Raw genomic sequence first — 23,334 nt, forward strand, 5'->3', positions numbered from 1 at the left:
CCACTCGCCGCAACTAGAAAAAGCCCGCGCGCAGCAGCGAATATGCAATGCAGCCAAAAATAAATAAATAAATAAATTTATTAAATAAATAAAAATTAAAGTTATGCCTGCCTCAGTAGGGTTGAACTGAGGAAAACACATGGATACATAAGCACTTTGCTTAACAACTCAAAGAGCGGTTTGGTGTGTAGCTACAGCGTTTGTCTAATGATCTACACAAATTATTCAAGCTTATGCTTGAGGTCAAACATACCAAACAATAATTTAATGTTTACCTCGTTATGACTACATTGGTAAAAGCATCATGCTGAAATGGCTATAAAGTCATAGCCACAGCATCTTTAAAGCTAGAGTAACAAACTTTCTCAGTTTTAATGGAAAACTTGTGTGATCTCTGTGGAGAAAGAGAAATGCAGGAGTACAGTCCAATCAGCTATTTGAAAGAAACTTGATAGGCTAAAACACCTGGTTATTTATACAAACAAGAAAATAAAATTCCATGGCAAAAGGAAGACCTTGTGCAAAGCACAAAATACAGAAGAGAAAAAATCAGTAACTTTGAGTATATAAAAAATTGCAAGCAGTTGACAAACGATGATAAAAATAACAAAGTTCAACATCAAGCAACAGATTGCAGGAAAATATTTCCATCATATATAACAGAAAAAATTACATCCAGAATTTATAAACAACTTTTGCAAATTAAAGAAAAAGTAATACAACAATATGCCAACCAATACAGGAATGTGTGCAAGGTTAAAAACAAAATAAATAATATAAATAAAATATAAACAAAGCAATACCATTTACACATCACTACAGAGAAAAATTAAAGTAGCCAATAAACATGTGAAAAGATGTTTAACACAAATTTTTAAAAACAATTGGATTTTTGCCTAATATATTTGCAAAAATTTAAAAGACGGATAATATCAAGTATTGGTGAGTGTAACTGGAAACAAGTATTCTTGTACAATGGTGATAGGAATATAAACTGATAGGTATTATTTGAAGGTAATTTGGTAGTATCTGAAAATTAAAAGTACATATACTCGGGGCTTCCCTGGTGGCGCAGTGGTTGAGAGTCCGCCTGCCGATGCAGGGGACACGGGTTCGTGCCCCGGTCCGGGAGGATCCCACATGCCGCGAAGCAACTAGGCCCGTGAGCCATGGCTGCTGAGCCTGCGCGTCCGGAGCCTGTGCTCCGCAATGGGAGAGGCCACAACAGTGAGAGGCCCGCGTACCGCAAAAAAAAAAAAAAAAAAAAAAGTACATATACTCTTCAATTCAACAATTCCGCTTCTAAGTAGGTCCTACAGATATGCAAATGTTGCTGAAAAAGGTATGTATAGAATGTTTATTGAAAGATTGGAGACTTCCCTGGTGGCACAGTGAATCCGCCTGCCAATTCAGGGGACACGGGTTTGATCCCTGGTACGGGAAGATCCCACATGCTGCAGAGCAACTAACCCCGTGCACCACAACTACTGAGCCTGCGCCGCAGCTACTGAAGCCCGCGCGCCTAGAGCCCGTGCTCGGCAACGAGAGAAGCCACTGCAATGAGAAGCCCATGCACCACAATGAAGAGTAGCCCCCTGCTCACCACAACTAGAGAAAGCCCACGCACAGCAACGAAGACCCAAAGCAACCAGAAAAAAAAAAAAGAAGAAGATTGTTTGTATTATCCAAAAATTAGAGGACTTCCCTTGTGGCACAGTGGTTAAGAATCCGCCTGCCAATGCAGGGGACGTGGGTTCGAGCCATGGTCCGGGAAGATCCCACATGCCACGGAGCAGCTAAGCCCGTGCGTCACAACTACGGAGCCTGCGCTCTAGAGTCCGCGAGCCACGACTACTGAAGCCCGCACACCTAGAGTCCACGCTCCACAACAAGAGAAGCCACCAAGATGAGAAGCCCGTGCACCGCAACGAAGAGTGGTCCCCGCTCATTGCAATTAGAGAAAGCCTGCACACAGCAACGAAGACCCAACGCAGCCAAAAAAAAAAAAAGAAATGACCTAAATACCTATCAAGAAGGGAATTAAAAAATAAACTATATAATACATTTGTATAGTAGAATAATATGTGCCTTTTCAAAAGAAGGAAGATACTTTTGCACTGAAGATCTCCAAGATATAGTATTAAATTAAAAAAGTGCAAATTGTAGTTGCTACACCTATAGCATAATCCTATATATACCAGCCACACTTGTAGATATGTAAACATCATGTGGACAAATACAGAGAAAAGACTCTCAAGCTACAATCTGCAATTATATTTGAAGAAAAGAATGGAGAGTATGAAGTTTGGGCCTTATCATTTTAGAATGTGAATGGAACATTGTTTTTTAATGAAAACATTTTAAATTACAAGTAAAATCTACAAATAACTTTTTTTAATCCTGATTTTTAACCACAAATGGTTCTTTGACTAGGAAGATAAGCAAATAATATAAATAGCTAAATTTATTTTTCTCTTATTTCTCTTGTAACTCTGTAAATAAGAATTAATCAAAAGTTGACAATAGAATGAAGAAAAAGAAAAGCAAAAGGACTAATTAATCAACACTCACCATAATTATTAGTTGAACAACTGAACATCTTTCAAGAGAGAATAACATTTATTTATTTATTTATCTATTTTAATTTTATATGGGTTTTCCCACTTACCAAGACAGAAGTTTAAATGTGATGATTAACCAGCAAAAGTGTTTGAGTTATATTTTTAACCCTACCTCTCACCATCTTTATCACTGCTCAAGATCAAATCAAGGCTATGTGCGTCTAAAAGATGTTATTCTGGGGCTTCCCTGGTGGCGCAGTGGTTGAGAGTCCGCCTGCTGATGCAGGGGACAGGGGTTTGTGCCCCGGTCCGGGAAGATCCCACATGCCGCGGAGTGGCTGGGCCCATGAGCCATGGCCGCTGAGCCTGCGCGTCCGGAGCCTGTGCTCCGCAACGGGAGAGGCCACAACAGTGAGAGGCCCGCGTACAGCAAAAAAAAAAAAAAAAGATGTTATTCTGTGAGCATGCCACCCGCCAAGTGTATTGCTAACTGATAAATGGCAGCCCAATCAACAATGAAAGGGTCTGACATTGCAATTATCTCATTTATTTGAAATAGTTTTAAACATGCTACTTGATAATAAATATAGCAAAAACTTGGCCCTTCTGAACTTCAAAGCAAATATGTGAGTCTTTCTGAAAAAACAATAACACTTTGTATTAAAGATAAATATTTTGATACAGTAATAAAACAATCAAGGTCAAATGCAGTTGGAAAACAAAACATAAACATCACTCCTTGGCATTTCTTCCTTACAGAATATTAAGTTTTAGAATGCAGAGGTTAATATTAATATTTAGGAATATCTTTTTCCCTATAAGGGCCCCCACTGCAGGACACAGACCAGCTGTAATAACACATCCTATATTCATGTTTGGGGAAGTTCTCAATTGTCCAGGGAGAACAAAGGTGTGGTTTAAAGGAATGCTCACATACATTTATAAAACTAGAAGGAAACAAAGTAACCTCCGTTATTTCAGAGATGATGAAAATGAGATGACCTCAATATTTCAAGGTCAAGATATTTGCTCTAAGTTATAAAGCTAATAAATAGCAAAAGTACAACTTAGATCACAGGCATCCCAATGCTCAGACCTGCAACCATCCATTACTATTTGCTGCTGTTTTTCAAAAAGAGAGTACATTTTATTCAAGAGTGATTCCTTCCAAAACAACAAATACGTCTACCCAAAAGACAGAACCGGCAGCTTATTACACAGAAGTTTCACTCTCTCAGATGATAAGAGGAATATTAAAAATGAAAATTGTTACACCTCTGACCTAAAGGATAATGAAGCTAATAATTTAAAAAATAATTTTGTCTAAATAAATTTTGCCTGAATTTGAACGTTTATGTTTTAGTTCATCTGGGTTCACCTCAATAATACTTCCAATTGGCATGATACTTAAAAATTTTCAAAGTGCATATTAATGATTTCATTTGATCCTCACATAAATAATGAAATATATTACAGGACAGAATTATCATCCCCATTTTCCTACTGAAGAAATTGGAGCTAAAAGCGGTTACATGGTTTTTTCAAGGTCATAGAGCTACAAAGTTGTGATATTGGGACAGGAATTTAAATGTACCCATCCTCCTAGTGCAACACTCTTTCTTCTATGTATTCTGCCACTTAAATGCTCACAATGTACTTGATCTAAAAAAATAAATTACGTGGTTGTGTAGTGGACATGTTTGGTATCTTAAATAAGACATTTACTGTCCTTTATAAAAAAGATCCATCCATCTAACAGAGTGTGCTTCCAAAGGAGTCTACTATTCATGTCAAAAAGATACAAACATGATACCACAGATCCAAACTAAGAACTACAGAACTGTAGGATGAGGCAAATATATGTTCCAAAGTGTTTTTATCAGCTGGCTCAAAGTCAATCTGCCCAAAAATATCTACCCTGCTGGCATGCAGGAATGTCTAAAAAGTTCCATAATTTATCATAATAATAACTATGGCACCATAAGCACATAAATGCTCTTTTTGCATTATCTCCTATTAATCCTATCACAACTGTTATACACATGAACTAACTGAAACTCAGAGAAGTTGAGTTTAATCTTACCAAGTTCACACAACTGAGAACAGTCAATCAAACCTGCCTCCAAAACCCATTCTCCTTCTGCATTACCACATTGTCTCTAATTACTTGTTTCACTTCTTTAGATCAAGAAGTTTTTCAAGAAAGTCCTTGTGAAAACACAAGTATGTGCTTGAAAAGTGTTACATTCAGATTCAAAGTTTAGGTTATAATGTTTAGTTATGAATCTTTCAAGATTAGAAATATGACTGAATCTGCTTGATTTTTTTAACAATCTGAACAGTGACCATAGAAGTTGAACAATTATGTCAATAACATAAACCATTATGCAAACATTAACTAGAGTTCTTTTTTGAAATTGTCTTCACAGCCTTCACATGTTCCCTTCAATATTTTCTGTGGGGACCAATTTTTTTTCCAACATAAATTTGACCATATAACAGAAAGTAATTTATTGTTGTTGGTACTTCACTTAAGCATCTGTCATAAGGATAGTGGGGTTAGCATTGCCTCTACTCACAGGAAAATTCCCTCACAGTTCAATTCAGTTCGACCTTGGTCAAGGATTAATGAAAAATGTTAAAAGCCCCTTTCCCACTTAGTTGTCCAAGCTTGCCACCCTCTGTTCAGAGGGGTCAGGACCACAGAGCTGCAGGTTGTCCAAAACTGATCAGTCAGATGTGGGTCTAAGAGGAGGAGGTCTAAGCTTTATAATAGTTCATTCTCTGAATCTCTTCCATTCTGCTCTCTTGTCTTTGCAAAGATGGTTCTCACATTCCTCCCTCCAAGAGCTCTTCTCTTTTTAAATTCTGCTTTCTGTCTCTCTTTTGGCCCTTGTTATTTGGCATCCCAAGAATGAAAAACTGTCCCTAAAAGAATGTGTCTGAGAAGGGAATTTTAGGCTAGCATTTGGTTTGGCAGAGTGTTTGAATCTTTGTTTCTTCTTCACTGTGGGACAGGGTCAGGGAAAATGGCACTCAATGTACAAATAGAACAATTAGATAATACTTTGAGACATGTCTCCTATGTCTCAACTGTTGAAATGGCATGTTTTGCTTACAAAAAGTCTGATAAAAATAGAATCGCATGATATAGGAAAACCATTAGTTAATAATGAGGGGATTTTTATTTTACAATTTTATTTTAAATAATCACATATTAATTAAGTATAAAATCTTTCATTTTTATCATAAAGATTTATACCACAGAAGATTTATAATTGAGGAGGGATATTAAAAAATGTAAAGTTTGCAAGGACTAAGAAAAAATCAAAATAGATTTTTAATTAGGCATTCATCAGCCTACATAATTATTACCAACTTTAAGAAAAGCTTGTGTTAGCCTTCAGAAATAAATGCTATGTCTGTATGTATGTTATACTTCAATTTTTAAAAGTAAAGTTTATTTTTTTAAAAGAGAACTAATATACTACCTAATGCACTTCTCTACATTTCACATTTTGTTTAGTATTGAGGACTATGCTGCTGAGCAACTGTTTCTTCTCATATTATTATATTAAGCGTTAGAAAAACTTCAGAAGAAGTATTCTGTAAAGGTGAACCATGCCTCTGTCCTTCAAGAGGACTAAGCAATAAATAGGCTGATGAGAAATAATTTAAGAGAATCAAATATCATAAGAGGTAGGTCTGCATAGGTTTAAATCTGGGAAACAAAAAGAGGATATAATCTGTGAATTATATGTTGCACATATAAAGGTGAGTTCTATAACATTTGGATTAGAAAGGATGAGGGTTGGCATTTATTTAGAAGTAGGAAAGCCAGTGTCATTAAAAAATGTGACCATTGACCCCCATTCTGGAACAGATCAATGAATGGGTAGGGAAACAATGCTTGAACTGTTCAGCCACAACAGAAGTGAAACGGACCTCTCCTTACTTGAAGATTTAATTTTAACTAATTTACAGCCCTTAGTCTAGGGGAACAAAAAGAGTAAATCAAACACTCTAACCAATTCTCCCCAAGATTAAACCTTTGCTTTAGCCATAGACAGAGAAAGCAGTACATTTTATTCAATAGTTATTCCTCCCAAAACAACAAATACGTCTACGCAAAAGACAGAACAGGCAGCTTATTACCCAGAAAAAAAACTACGTTGTCCATTTCTGTTATGTCATGTGTTTGTTCTTGGTAAGTGATAAATTAAGGTACTTCTTTTGAAGGAACTTAGAGTTCAGATTTTGGCAAGGTCTGAAGAGGAAATTTCTAGAGCCCTGTCTTTTCTTCTCTAGACCACTACACTGCACACTGGCTACACTTTCTGAGGCTACAATGGGAGGTCTCTTTTTAGGATGTGCAGCAAGATATTCATGTAGTCAGCTTGCTTTGTCTTTTTTATCTCCTACACATTAGGACACCAAAACACTATCTGATTCGATGTCACGTAGCAAGAGGTTACAGCACAGTAAATGTCTTGTTTTTGTTCTATTTGACCTATTTTGTTAGGGTGGCATCAATTAATATAATTAGTTCACTGGCCTGTGTCTGTATTTACGTTTGGAAAAGCAAAAGGCAACAATAAGAGAGCTGGCCTAATTCTGCAATACCCCACTTCCTGCAACATCTCCCAGATCTCCCCAATAAGCAAGTCTGAAGCACGCGTAGAGGCTTAGAAAGACTCTAGATCTTAATGGCTTCCCTTTTGACTCTTAGGATATTACTATTTTTTAAGTGCTGATCTGGAAATGAGATTATTTGGAATATTGGTAAAGCATCGAGTAGGAGTTTATAATGCAATATAATTTCTACCAGCCTTTCAGAACTCCCTGTTGACTTTCTAAAAGGCCATAAGACACAGTCTAAATAACAATGGAGTAAAATGATAACCTAGGAAAGGAGAGAAAATGATTGGGATAAGGAGTCGAGGAAAAGAAAACAAGTAATAAGGAAAGGTGCATTTAACACATACCATGTGGGAGAAGGTTAGTAGCACAACTAGAAAGAGTTATTTTCAAAGAGTCAATGTCCTCCTTACCTTGACAATTGCTCTCGACCAATTCCCACAAAGTCTCCTAAACAGAAGCCTGCCCAGTTACCTAGGACTGATAACAAGTTTCCCCAAAGCAATGTCTTGTTAGAAAAACAGACCTCAACAACCACAGTAGAACCCTAAGCCAGCTACCTAGTCAATCTAATCAACTTAGGACTGTCTTCAAAAAATATGAAATAACAGCTAAAAATCAGTAGATATTTGCATAAAATTAATAACATGAAAGAGAAGGTCAAGAGGAACATAAAGCCTCCAAAGGAAATAAAGGTAATTGAAGACACAGAAGATAACTTTAAAAAATATATAACTAATATCCTAAATAAATTGAGAGAACCTGGCGTCCATAAAACAAAAGTATGCTATGAAAAAGAAGTAGAGAACTAAAATGTGATTTCAAAATAAAAAACTTAATGGATGGGGCTTCCCTGGTGGCGTAGTGGTTGAGAGTCCGCCTGCCGATGCAGGGAACACAGGTTTGTGCCCCGGTCCGGGAAGATGCCGCGGAGCTGCTGGGCCCGTGAGCCATGGCCGCTGAGCCTGAGCATCTGGAGCCTGTGCTCCGCAACGGGAGAGGCCACAACAGTGAGAGGCCCGCGTACCGCAAAAAAAAAAAAAAAAAAAAAAAAACTTAATGGATGAACTGAAAAATAGAATGGACTACTCCCCACCCCCCAAAAAGTCAGCCCTTTTTCATTCCTATCACACTGACAAAGATTTTAAAAGTTAATATCCAATGTTGGCAAAGATGAGAGGAATCAGACACTTAAAATCTACTTTTAAAATCAGATTCCCAAGGGAAATCTAACAATATGTGTCTAAAACCTTCAAAATAGGCGCACTCTTAAACTGTTATATATAGGATGGATAAAAAACAAGGTCCTACTGTAGAGCACAGGGAACTGTATTCAATATCCTGTAATAAACCAAAATGGAAAAGAATATGAGAGAAAATGTATATATATATATATATAGCTGAATCACTTTGCTGTAAATCAGAAACTAACACAACATTGTAAATCAACTGTACTTCAATACAATTAAAAAAAAAAAAAAACAGTAATTGGGGGCCACCTTAGAGGCTGTCTACCACAGGCCAGAATGATTTTTCCCTTTGGATGTTTCCTGTATTTTGTTATTGATATTGTGTTTTTCCCCTGGGTAGATATTTTTAGAATTTTTCATTACATTTGAGAGTAAGATTTCGCACCAGTTAAAAAAAAAAAATAGGCACACTCTTTAGATATTCAGCTAACAGTTCAATTGCTAGGACATTAAACTGAGGAAATGAACATGGACATAACATTGGAAATAATTTAAATGTCCAAAAATATGATTTTAGTTAAATATATTATGATGAACATATATAAAGGAAAATTATAAATCTACTCTAAAGTGTGACATAGATTTTAATTTATTGATATAAAAACAATTATCATTTTTAGATGAAATATCAAGTTACAAATAATATGCAGAGCAAAATTCCATTCTTTCGCTTATATATTTTAATTTCTAAGAACGTATATACACAGACAAAGGGGCTTAGAAGAATATAAAGCAAAATGTTACATAGGTCTCTTGCTAGTGAAACTACAGATGCATTTTTTTAGCACATTATATTAAGCGTGGATTACTTGAATGGTTTAAAAATGTAAGGAGATAGTAGGATATAGCTGGTAGTTTAAGTTGAGGAATGATGTCCAAAAAGGACAGAAGGTCAAATGGAACCCTAGGAAACTCTAACATTTACAGAAAAGGAGAGATCATCAAAATGACAGAAATAGAATTAGTAACACATACATATGCAGAGAGAGAAAGAAAATTTGAAGATAATGCTTATAGACATAAAAGGAGGTCAATTTCAAAAGGATAAGTTTCAAGTGTCAAATGTTGCAAAGAAGTTATTAATAATAATTACTATTATTTAGGATGAGAGCTAAAATATATACAGTTGGTTTAACAATAGGATCACCATTAACATTCTCAGTCCCCAATACAGTGGGAGGGTGAGAAGAGAGGAGACCTCCAGAACAAACTATTTCTTCAAGAAGATCAAATGAGACTAGGAAGAGAAAGAGTGGGTGATAACTTTAAACAGAGGCAGAGAAAATGTAACGTTTTCCTAAAGTCGGGAAGGTACATCACGGAATAGCTGTGAAACTCAATGAGAAAATGCCAAATATGCTATTTTGAAAGATGGAAAATATCATATAATTGCAAGAAGTTACAATTTTACCATTTTTATGGAGATTTAAAAGCCAGTGTTCTTGAATGTGTCCTTTTAAAGTCCATTCCAAAAAATGGACCAGAGGACTAAGAAGAATTATGCTAATGTCCTAGAACCAGTAAGAGCCAGTTCCTGTTACCACTCCTTCGTAGAAAGACTCAGAATCTATGTGGATAAGTTATCCTTATTTTATTTTCCCTCAAGCCTGGAGATTTCAAATTCTATATTTGGAACAATGTAATATAAATGAAGGAGTTTTCCCCATACTGGACCTAATAACAATTTATTACGTTTAGAAAAAACAAAACTGCAACATTAAAAAATTAAAGCAACATTTGCACTTTAAAGTTAGCCTTAGAAACCCCAGTTCCTAAAGGTCCTCTGTTACCCTCACATCTAATAAGTTTTTACTGAAGACCTTCCCTACAGCTGCGTTCTCCTGCCATGGGGCTCAGCTTCTTTCCTCCCTTCTCTGACATCCTCTCCCCTTCTCTGTCCCTGGCCACTGTCTACTGCCACCCCTGCAAATTTATGTTCACTTCTTATGCAGAATCATTTATCTACCTTCTCTACTATGGCCTTACAGACCAGAATGATTCAAACTCGAAGTGTAGGAATTACCTGAGAGTCTTGTTAAAATGCGTATTCTGAGTCAGTAGGTCTGAAGTGGGGTCAGAGATACTTCATTTCTAATAAACTCCCGGGTAATGCTGCTGCTGGTCCTGGACTACACTTGAATAGTAAAGCTATAGACCATGTTTTGGGGACTTTACTTTCTAAATCTAAAGCCATTTTCAAGGCAATTTCTAAAATAATAACAGTTCTCACCATAGGAATAATTTCAATATCAACTGCTACAATATGTTTTTCAAGCTGCCACATTAATAGCCAACTTAATGTCATTATACTAAGTCATCTGCTGGTCTGTTCGTAGGCATGTTAATTATGCTCTCCCTCTATCACAAATTTTATTCAGATAGTTAAAGCAACCTTACCCTGTGTAATACACATCACCAAAGGTTTAAATGGGCAACAAGTAGTTGTGCTTCTCTTAGAGGAAGAAACAGTAATCTTAACCTTGGAGGAAAAATGTTTGTAACAGAGACAATGCTGACCAAATATTCCATGTGCTTCCTTGCATTGGAAGCAGATGTGAGTTTTGTTACTTCCACGCTAAGACGGTTAAGAACAAGTACGAAACTGAGTTATTTGTACTGACGTGGATGGACCTAGAGTATGTCATACAGAGTGAAGTAAGCCAGAAAGAGAAAAACAAATACCGTATGCTAACACATATATATGGAATCTAAAAAAAATAATGGCTCTGAAGAACCTAGGGGCAGGACAGGAATAAAGATGCAGACGTGGACTTGGGGACACTGGGAGGGGGAAGGGTAAGCTGGGACGAAGTGAGAGAGTGGCATGGACATATATACACTACCAAATGTAAAATAGATAGCTAGTGGGAAGCAGCCGCATAGCATAGGGAGATCAGCTCAGGGCTTTGTGACCACCTAGAGGGGTGGGATAGGGAGGGTGGGAGAGAGATGCAAGAGGGAGGAGATATGGGGATATATGTATATGTATAGCTGATTCACTTTGTTATAAAGCAGAAACTAGCACACTATTGTAAAGCAATTATACTCCAATAAAGATGTTAAAAAAAAAAAAAGAACAAATATGCCTCCTCCATTGCTTTCCTTTCTTGTGGGGACATTGGATGCCATGTGTTCCAGATGGTACAACTAGAGATGTAAGAGATTTACACAAACCACATTGAACTTTACATGACTAAAAAATAAACTCTTATTTTACTAAGTCACTGAGATTCAGTGATTTGGAGATTAATTTGAAGATTTGTGGATTAAAGTGTTATCACACCATAGCATATCTTACCCTAATTAACATAAGATTATGAAAAATTTAAACTAATGCCTATATTCAATAATGTGCTAATTTTCTCCTTTATTAATTCTAAAAATAAGAGAGTTCTAGTGAAAGTATAAAACACATAGATAAGACAGAGTACTTCAGCTTATTCCTTGAATAAAATAAACAATAAAGCAAAAGAATGAAAAAAAGCCCTAAATATATTTAAATATTAGAGAATAGCACCAAGAAAATATCAATTTTCTAAATTACCCTATAATATAAATGGGGAAGTAAAGACCTTAGAAACCTTTATCACACATCAATCCATGATCCAAAAAAAAAAAAGGAACAAAATCTTATAAAATATCCTAAAGTCTAAGAAGGCTAAGGACAGATCACCTGGTATGGTTGGGGAGGACAATAAAGAGAAAGAGTCTTTCAAAAAGAAGGACTGGGCTTCTCCGGTGGCGCAGTGGTTGAGAGTCCACCTGCCGATGCAGGGGACACGGCTTCGTGTCCCGGTCCGGGAAGATCCCACATGCCGCGGAGCGGCTGGGCCCGTGAGCCATGGCCGCTGAGCCTGTGCGTCCGGGAGCCTGTGCTCCGCAACAGGAGAGGCCACAACAGTGAGAGGCCTGTGTACCGCAAAAAAAAAAAAAAAAAAAAAATCTGGTCATGTCGGAATATTCCTGCTCAAGTGAGAAACAAGTTGTTATATACCTGGCTGTCCATTACTAAGATGGAAGAATAGATTTTGATGGACCTCTTATTTTTGAGGCATATTCCACTTTTAGATGTTCTACTCTGAGCTTTTTACTGTGAGTCCAAAAGCTGCCAAGTGTAGGTGGAAACCAGAATAAGAGAATGCTCTCTAGCTAGTTCAAAGTTCATTTCAAACAGTCTGTCATGTAGCCGAGCCAGTGACTCATCAGATCTAATTGGGCTTAAGTGGTCCATAGGACATCAGGGTACTCTTGAGACACAGTTCAATTGTGAAATGTTCAAATGGTATGAATGGGATGAGCCTAAAGCACCACTAAGTGGCCTGGGCCAGTTTCTCATTCTCCTGACTCTTTCCCTCCCTCCACCTCCCTTTATGGACTCATGAGGAAAGGCCTACAGCCAAGAATGAAAAGGAAAAGATACCTCAGTGTGATGTACCAACATGAGCCAGAGGTAGACCTGCTACAAAGCTACAGCCAGAGATGAACTACAGCCTCTCTCAAGGGTGATCCTGAAGAGCCCAGGAGAAATAAAACCTTCACAAGGTGGGGACAGATAAGCAGTTATTTCTCATTGTCCACTTTGCTTAGAATGAGAAATTATCAGAGATCAGAATCTTTGCTACTTTCTCAATAGTTACAACTGGTCTGTCCAGTTGTTCAGAGACCTGTAAAGAGTTAGATCTTAGGCCTAGAAACAAGGAAGTTTGGGCAAGAATTGCCCCAGAGCTGAGAATATTTGTGTTCCAAGTGGATAGCCCCATATCAGGGAGGTTCTTAATTATAAAAGGGGGCAGAATGGCCCACTTAATGATTGTCAGTTGTGGTTCTTCTCACAATATGCACCTAACGTATTTTCCACTGAATTAGAAGCTGAGACTGCTATGTAGCCATTTCAAGTTCTTTACTCCTGTTGGAAAAGAAGAGAGAACTATGCTGGAATGACAATAATCAAGGCAAAATAGTGTAGTTGCCACATACAAATCAGGGTTAGAAGTGTTGCCTCTCCAGGATGACTACTATACACAATAGAAATTGTAAAGAAGAGATGGATACAATCATCCATAGGTGGGAACAACAGGGCTCAGGTTCTTCCTGAATAAGGGTGTGGTACATCTCATTGAGTAGACAAAAAGATCAAACATGAGGAACTGCCTAAAAGCAGGAGACATACGAATTCGGTAGTGAAGGAAGAAGTCATAAATACCAGCTCTAGCTTCAAACCAAGAGAGACAGGCAAGCCCTAAAGCCAGTACCTGTATTCCCTTGCTTGTCTTTTTAAGATTATTTTCTGGAATATAGGATGTGTTGGTATACTACAATGTATCATTTCATCCATAGAGCACAGCACATTGACACAGAATTGTGACAGAACTAGAGGAGGCAAGGACATCACCTGGTGATACTAAACTAGGAAATGGTAGCCTTGAGCCTTCCTCTCTGAGTGTGGTGACTGGAATCTCTTGGAGAGGAGGTCCTTTCTGCTGTACATTAATTATTTGCATTATATTAGAAATATCTGCATTATATTTGAAATGTTTTTCAAATGGTGTTCATGGAAAGAAGGGCATGTGTGTATGTTGTACAGCCAGTAATTGGAATGTGTAGACTTCTCTTGTTTCTGCTTCCTTCCCAGGATCCATTCCTTTGTGGGAGCTGTTCTGGCACTCCACCTGATTCTACTGAGCTGTCAACCACAGGACTCCAGAAACAAGCTAAGCCAAAATAATCAGCCTCTCTTTTCTAAGAAATTCAATCATGAACAGGTATGCACAGAACTAGAAGGCAGTTAGAACTGAGTCATCTGATGGCAGCTCCTCACATAGTGAGCACATGAGTTCCCACTATATAGATCACCTAAATGCCCAAGTCCCTGGCTTCCCTCGGCCTGGTTATTCAACATGCCATTAAGTAGGTCTTCCAATAAATCCACTCAGCTTTTTTTTTTCCTCTATTTTTCTTTCTTACTTTCTCTTTTTTTCTTCCTTCCTTTCTTTCTCCCTTCCTTTCTTTTTCTTTCTTTCTTTCTGCTTTAGTTAGCAAGAGTCTTTACTGTTGCTTGTAGCTAAAGATTAATTAATATATGTATTATCAGGCTTCTCATATTTTTTCTCACAGTATTTTGAAAGTTTAAATATGCATATAGACCATTTAGCTATTAAAGAGGATATTGAACTTGGTGGACAGAAAAGGTCTATTATGAAAAGCATGACTGTATATCCTAGATAGGATTAATGGCAAGAGAATACGGCATAGGGTGTTGTTGTTGTTGTTGATGATGCTGTTGATGATGATGATGGTGTACATCAGATATCGTCTCTAACTCTTCCAGCACCAACCCCAACTCAAACCTAAGCTTGATAAAATCTCTCCAGAAAGAGGAAAGCAAAAAAGAGAAGGAAAATATGAGTCAGTAATGTCAAGGGTAGACTGCACCTAAGCAGAAGTGGAAGTCTGGAAAGGGCCAAATTAGCACAGCCAAAGGGGACATCTCCTTTCTTCTATTTTTCTTCACACAGCCTTTAGTGTGGTATACAATATATAGACAGTATAAGTTTTAAATCTATAGATTGATAGACAGATACACACATACACATAGATACAGATATAGATACAAGCATGTGTGAAAAGTCAGTTCACATCTCTGAACAATTTCAAAAAAGTTGAACTGGATGATTTCTCAACTCTCCCAAACCTAAAGCTGTGATTTTTAAACTTTTTCTTTAAATAGTGACTGTATTTCTATGGACTAAACAATAAATCAAATATTTGGAATTCTAATTCTATCTCAAATTTACCATCTTAGGGAGTAAACACATTCCATCTGTATCTCAGTTTTCTCATCAGTAAACCAGAAATGATTTTTAATCCAATTAAACTAGAATTAAAGAACTAATTTATATACACTATCAGTGTCTATATACAACAAGATTTCTCCATATGTATGGTTTGATTATCTCTGTATAATACACATAGACACACACATCACTTTTTAACTCTGCCTAGATTCCATGAACATGTAACAATCTCTACAAAAAGAAAGGGTTTAGCAAATTCCTGTGGTGACAAGCAGTACGTGTAGCAAGCCATTTGTGCCTTTTTCTTCTCTCTAAAACACTGCTTATCATGTTTTATGTATTTACCCATATATTTCTCTGTAAGCACAATTAAGAACCTTGTTCTCTGGTACAGAGTTCAACAAGCAGACCCCTGAGAGGACAATGCATGGCCGTCCAGTCCATAAATGATTATCAGTGGAAATGTACTCTAGGCTCCCATGGATGGGAAGGTCATGGTTGGCTCTGGAGGATGCATTCTCTGTATTTTGTTGGCTTCACTTGTACACTCTAAAATCATATTTCCCAATAGGGAAGCTGTCTCAGTCTGTGTAGGGGTCAATAAACACCTTTCTGTGATGAGAGCATACTCCATATGTTTAAGTGTTATTCCCAACATCTTGCCCTGTGATGTTCATATTATTTCCTATGTTAGTCTTTTCATATTGATTACAATTTACCAGTTATTTAGACCCAGTAGTTTTTCATGTTTTAATTATCCCCTCTGTGATTATTTTTTCTCTCCATTTCCAAATGTTCTTTTCTCTCTTCAGTGTTTTTTTGTTGGTGTTCACTTTCATGAACTTTCATTTCATTCTGGTAGAATATTTTAGTGACTTCCAAAATGGAATGATTGCATTCCAGGAGAGTGTGCAAGATAATTCATTAAGGTACAGAAAGAAAACACCAGTGCTACTGTTCAGATTTATTTTGACTTTATCCTTTAAAAACTCATTTAAATATACGTAATATAATGTTCATAGTATACTAGGTCAGAAGTGCAGGTGTGTAATAAACAACTAAATATTTTAAAAAATAAAAACGCTGTTTATCAGACAAATATTTGTTTGTCCTACTGAACTATATACCTAATGAGTTAGTGTATGTGGTCTATATATAGGCTTAATGATAGAGGTTTGTATGTTGAAATTCTGCTATTGTGTGTCTTTAATATAAAATCAAGAAATGTTGTTTTAGCCTTTAAATTAGAATTTTAAAACACCTCATTCATCCTGATCTGTAACTAATAAAAACTAATAAACCTAGTAGAATGTTAGTAAATTCCTACTTAAGTCTCCTGACATTGTCATCTTTGAAAAGTTTACATTGGAGCTTTAACCAATCTAAAAGCTATGGTGTAATACAGAGTTTATCTCTCCCATGCCATTTCCTGAGAATAAAACATAGCACAAGTAAGCATTTTTGACCAGTGAGCATGCTTAACCTTTAAAGAACAAACTAATTAACTGACAACTAAGATGTACTAAATGCCTTGATATCCATATATATATATAGAGAGAGAGAGAGAGAGAGAGAGAGAACTCAATATCCTGCTTTGAATTCAGGCATGGGAACATAAAGAACAGGAAACACAAAGATAAAGTACAAAGAACTCATGCGACGACCTCAGATCAGTGGCACTCCGTCAAAAATCCTCAGTACGAAATTATCTGAGAACTACAATATTTAACAGTCCTTTTGATTTCAAGGTTAAAAAAATGACATCTCCGTACTGCTACGCAAACCCGCACTCATCCCCAAATAATTCGTGTGTCAATGTTGAGATAAGGAAACCAAGCTCAAAGTCCAGGCACGGCAGAGCGGAGGTAGGTTGCAGCAGCGGGTGCTGGTTGGGGACAGGCGCTAGTACAAAGAGAAGACAGAGTGGGCTGACTTTCCTCTCTACTTTTATACTGTAATGTGCTCATCCTTGTCCTATGACTGGGAACTTCAACTGTTTGGGGCAAATGGGTACGTGTTCTAATTACTTCATTGATATTTAGTATCACTCTTGTTCTAGAATCTGTCCTGTAGGGCAACACTTGATTCCCAGAGCAGGGTGACTATTGACCCTGCTTCCACCATTACACTGCCCGCTAGATCCACGGCTGATGGAAGCACTTGCTGGAAACTTTCTAGGAGGCTGCAGCCCTAGAAAAGAAAATCCTCCCAGCAGGGCTCGGAGTTCAGTTGGCAATGCTGAGAGAAGAAGACAAGACGCTATTAATTACTCACAGTTCGCCTCCAAGACGGGAAGCACTAGGGCGAGGCACGCCAGCAGCGCCCCAGAGCGCCCACCCAGGACCCTCATGGCGAAGCGCGCGGAGGCGCGGGCGGGGACTGTGGCGCGTCGCGGCGGGGACCCTTGCGCTCGGCGTGCCGCGGGTCTGCGACTGGAGCGCCGCTGTCTGAGAACTGCGGCGCGGCGGCGCCTGTGAGCGAGCGCGCCCGCGGAGCAGCCGAGCCGGGGGCGGAGGGGACGGCCCGCTCCCAGCCCCCAGCCCGACGGGGAAGTGATAACAAGGACATTTCCTGGAAGCTTTTCTTTTCGGAGCTGGGGGCAGGGCTCAGGGAGAGCGCTGAAGGCCTAGTAAACACTGTCGAGACATCCTCCTCGCCCTTTCCCAAACTCCAGCGTTTCGTTTCGGTGTCCGGAATGTGAAGTTTGCCAAGGAAAAGGGGAAGCAAATGCAGTAAAACACACACACACACACGCAAAACACAACCTCCAGCGAGCCGGAGTGGAAGGCTGAGTGGCCAACTATACTTTGAGGGCTCAGAGGTCGGGGTGTCCTGGCTTAAAAGGAAAACATCTTGAGAGACTGACATTGGGGATGAATATGTTAACCAAAACCTAGAAGCGAAATGAGAACTCTAGGAAGGCTACAGAGAACAGAGATAATGGTATCAAATGTGATAGTTTTGATTGTCTACATTTTTGTTTTGTTCTTGAATTTATAGCGTAAAAGAACTATAGCAAAAAAAAATGTTTGGGGAAAAAAGAGAATGTATCAAATTCTATCACCTTCAAACAGCTCGTTTTTGGTTTTTGCATGTTACCTCTGCTTTTTTGTGCTTAGGCAAGCGCATTTGAAATATGTTACTTAATGTTTAAGGCTGCCTTTGGAGCTAAACCGCCTGGATTCAAATGGCAATGCTCTGCAGCTTACTAGTTGTATCATCCGTAAAATGGAGATAGTAGTAGGTTTTCACGGTGTTAACAGAAGAATTTAAAGAGATAACACACGTGAAGCAATTAGTGTGTTAAAGAGTAGCACATAGTTAAGGCACACTTACTACTATCATTCCAGTATTTCTACCCAGTGAACAATATCAATTGATTTCCTATGTGTGTGAGTGAAAGTCAATAGGCTGATGATCTTTCAAGGGTGTATTCCAGCTCTAGCTTTCTGTGGTTTTATGATCCAGGTGGATGGAAGTTGATATTAGAGTCACTTTTTCTAAGAAAATTTGCAAAAGAATTGTTGAATATATCCATATTCTTCCCTCTTTTAAATTCTCTTCCTTCTTGCTATGTCTGAATCTACATGTCAATCTATTCACTTTATTCCCACCCCAAATGATTTAATTATAAATATAATTCTAATCTCGGTAGAATTGTTCAGTGGGCTAGTAATCAGAACATAAAACAAAATGACCTTTAAATACTATATTTAATTATTGAATATTTAAATGCATTTAGGCCATGAGCCTTTCCTCACTTGTTAGGAAGAATTAAAAGTAGAATATCAATTTTGAGTTCTCAAAATTTCACGAGGGAAAACTTCCAAAATCATGAATCAACAGCATTCATAACAAATCATCTCCCATACAGACATTAAAAAATATAAAGAGTATGAAGAAATAAATGTTGGAGAAATGCAAGGTACCTAAAAGAAAAATCTTGATCTTTCAAAGACTCCAACTGAATGTGAAGTTTTAAGTCATTTTAAGACTACAAATGTACATCACAGTGCTAACAATAGTTGTCAATGTGTCCTACCTACACTGTAATGTTGAACTTTGAAAAACATACCCTGAAATGTTTAAAATGAAATTTAATAATACATCTTTGGATAAAATTTTTAAGTTTTTAATTTATTGCATAAGTTCACTCTGTGAAGATGATTTTGCCTTTAGCTCAATATTGATTAACATTTGGTCAATTTCACTTGGCCAAAATTTGTTTTCAGTATACTTTTAAATATGCAATTAAATCTTATTCAAAATTTAACTGCTAATCTAATCCCTTTTCCTAGTCCTAATTCTAATCCCATTCCCTCACCCAGTTTTACATTTCTCCATATAATCTTCTACTGGTATATTGTCCCATTTACTTATTATGTCTATTACCTGCATCCTCATCTCTCTCCACCATGCCAACTAAAAATTGGCACTTGCCATCTGCCTCTACAAAGATTAAGTCACTAGTCACTGCAGCCGCTGACCTTCAACACACCCTGAAAGGAGTTACGGGTAATCAGGAGTGAGGCACTCTGTGCTCTGGGAAAAACTGACAGAACAGGCCTTCAGATAGTTAGATAATTTCAGAAGATTTTATGAGCCCAAATTCTTGCATCTTCTCATATCTAGAAAAGCGGTAAAAATCATTAACAGTGACATCTGGTCCTCGTCACTAGCAGCAAGCCTCTGCCAAAATGTGTGCTTGACTGCATGTACCCCCCTTCACTAAAGACATATATAATACTGACCTTCCCCCTGCCTCTTTGGAGCAGTGCCTCAGAGTTATCTGAGACGTTCTTTCCCAGGCTATAGTACTCATTTTGCTCCCAATAAAACCTAACTTGCAACTCGCACGTTGTGCATTTTTTTTCAGTCAACAACCACTAGAATGTAAAATCCATGAGGGCAGGAATGTTTTAATGTTTTGTTCACAGCTATATTCCTGGTGCCTAGAACAGTGACTGGTACATAACATTCAACAAAATTCAGTTTAACAATATAAGTCTGGGAGGGGATTTCCCTGGTGGCACAGTGGTTAAGAAACCGCCTGCCAATGCAGGGGACACTGCTTCGAGCCCTGGTCCAGGAAGATCCCACATGCCGCGGAGCAACTAAGCCCGTGTGCCACAACTACTGAGCCTGCGCTCTAGAGCCCGTGAGCCGCAACTACTGAGCCCATGCGCCACAACTACTGAGCCCTCATGCCACAACTACTGAAGCCCATGTGCTTAGAGCCCGTGCTCCGCAACAAGAGAAGCCACCGCAATGAGAAGCCCGTGCACCACAGCTAAGAGTAGCCCCTGCTGGGTGCAACTAGAGAAAGCCCACGTGCAGCAACCAAGACCCAACACAGCCAATATATATATATATAATATATATATATAATATATATATTATATAGATATGGGAATATTTATGCCCAAATATCAACAGTGATCATTTTCAGTCGTGGGGTTATGGATCATTTTCTTTTTGCTGATTTATGTATTTTACTTTTCTACAATAATCTCTTAATATTTGCTTTGTAAAAACAAATACTAAAGTAGTTAAATCACAGGCATTGAGGACCTGTCTTGTTTTATTTGTTTGTTTGCTTTAGATAGAGTGATTTTTATGGTTGTACTTTAAGAACGTTATTTGTTAAATGCTTACAAAATGGATCAGATTAGAAACCAAGTAACATTTATACAAGAGATAACAAGTGTTGGCGAGGATGTGGAGAAAAGGAAACCCTTGTTCACTGTTGGTGGGAATGTACATATCAGTACAACCATTATAGAAAACAGTACAGAAGTTTCTCAAGAAATTAATAATAAAACTACCATATGATCTGTAAACATGGAGTGTTGCCCACGATTCCAGTTCTACAAGGATCAAGTCATTAGCCACTACACTCACTGACTTACAAATACATGCTGAAAGGAATTCAGGATAAAGTGGTCTGTGTTTTGGATCTATGGGCCCCTAGATAGTTAAGAAGTGTATCTAAGGAAGAATTTCAATGACCCCAGATTCTTGCGTCTTCCTATACATAGACAAGCACTAAAATCCTTAACTGGAGATATATGTTTATGTGATTAGCAGTAATCTTTTACCAAGATGTATGCTTGACTACATGTATTTTCCAGCCAAAAAATTCATATATATATGAACCTCTTCAGAGCAGTTCCTCAGAGCTATCTGAGAGGCTGTCTCCTGGGCTACAGTCCTCAGTAAGTCCTGAATAAAACTCAACTCACAGCTGTTATGTTGTGAGGTTATTTCCCGTTAGCAGATCTGACAATTTCACTTCTGGTTATATATCCAAAGGAAATGAAATCACTCTCTTGAAGAGACATCTGTACTCCCAAATTATTACAGCATTATTTACAAGAGCCAACAATGGAAAAAACAACCGAAGTGTCCATCAACAGGTGAATGGATAAGGAACATGTGAAATCTAACTATCTATGTTGCACATTTATGTATGGCAGTAGGGCATTATGCTAAGTGAAATAAACCAGACAGGGAAAGACAAATTCTGCATGTAATCACTTACATGTAGAGTTTTTAAAAAGTAAAATTCATAGAAATGGAGAGTAGAATGGTGGTTTCAGGGGCTGAGGGGTGGGGAAATGAGGAGAGGCTGATAAAAGGGTACAAACTTTCAGTTATAAGATGAATAAGTTTTGAGGATCTAACCTATAGCATGGTGACTATGGTTAATTATACTGTATTGAATACAGTATAATTTGCTAAGAGAGTAGCAAATTCTCACAAAAAAAAAAAAAGAAGAAAGAAGGAAAGGTAACTATGTGAGGTGGTGGATGTGTTAATTAATTTGATTGTAGAAATCATTTCACAATGTATACATATACGTACACATGTATACATACATTTTCACATATATCAAAGCATAAGATTGTACACTTCAAATATATTACAATTTTATTTGTCAATTTTACCTCAATAAAACTGGAGAAAAAAAGTAACCACGTGACACTTAGGATGCAAATTCAACAATCTCTGGGAGATGAAACAAGAGTCTTAATTAGGATGATGACAGCAAGATTGTTTTTTTCATTCAGAACAAACTAGGTTGTACTGTAGTCAAACAGCCACCAAATTATAGCAGCTTAAAACAAGTGTTTATTTCTTGCTCATAGGAAGTCTACTACAGGACTCTCTAGGCAGCTGTCTTCCATGTGTTGGCTCAGCATTCCATGCTGTTTTTTTTTTTTTTTTTTTTTGCGGTACGCGGGGCTCCAGACACGCAGGCCCAGCGGCCATGGCTCAAGGGCCCAGCCGCTCCGCGGCATGTGGGATCCTCCCGGACTGGGGCACGAACCTGTGTCCCCTGCATCGGCAGGTGGACTCTCAACCACTGTGCCACCAGGGAAGCCCCATGCTGTTTTTATATTGTAGTACTTCAGAGTTAAAGTAGGCTTCCACAGTTACCATTGCAAGGGACGATAGAACATGGAGAATTGTGGACCAGCTCTTAAATGCTTTCACCAAGAAGTGATATAACCACTACACTCACATTTCACTGAACAAAGCAGGTCCCATGACTTCAAGAAGGTGGGAATGACTATCACATGTGCTATCACGTGTGAATGTGGGAATAACTATCACATGTGAAAAAGAGAACTGGAAATAGTAAGCAGCACATATGTCTACCAAACCACTTAATATATTGAAAAACTAATAGTCAGCTAGTTAACTAACTGACCAACTATATGTTGGTACCAGAAATGTTTGGTAATGTATCACTAACAGAATTAAGGAAGACATGAAGTAGAACAGGGGTTGAGTATAGTTCCAGAAATGCTCAAGGATAGTTAAGTGTCGTAGGGCTCTTCAGACACAGAAATAGTTATTAGACCCTCCAAGAGAACATGTTTTTTAAAAGGGAAAGCAGAGGGATAAGGTCAAATCTTAGAGAATACATATAGGAAGATGAAAGAGGAATAACCAGTGAGATGAGAAGATAACCATAAGAGTATATAATTGTGAAAAGCCAAGGGAGGAAAGAATTTTAGAAGAGTTAACTATATTAAATGTAGTTACAGAGGTATTATAGTGTCTGGACAGGACAGTCTGGGCAGA

At 37.9% G+C, this 23,334-nt stretch overlaps 1 protein-coding gene across 1 annotated transcript in view; it reads right to left on the minus strand.

Annotated features, from left to right (window-relative positions):
• PROS1 (protein S) overlaps positions 1-17,744 on the minus strand; it is a 57,275-nt gene extending 39,531 nt beyond the window's left edge. Inside the window, exon 1 of the mRNA XM_030860982.3 lies at positions 17,518-17,744. Coding sequence (XP_030716842.1) covers positions 17,518-17,593 — 76 coding nt within the window. The 5' untranslated portion in view covers positions 17,594-17,744. The remainder of the gene's footprint in view (positions 1-17,517) is intronic.
• Positions 17,745-23,334: the final 5,590 nt, after the last annotated feature.

Source organism: Globicephala melas, chromosome 4 (assembly GCF_963455315.2).
Source record: "Globicephala melas chromosome 4, mGloMel1.2, whole genome shotgun sequence".
Taxonomy (NCBI): domain Eukaryota; kingdom Metazoa; phylum Chordata; class Mammalia; order Artiodactyla; family Delphinidae; genus Globicephala; species Globicephala melas.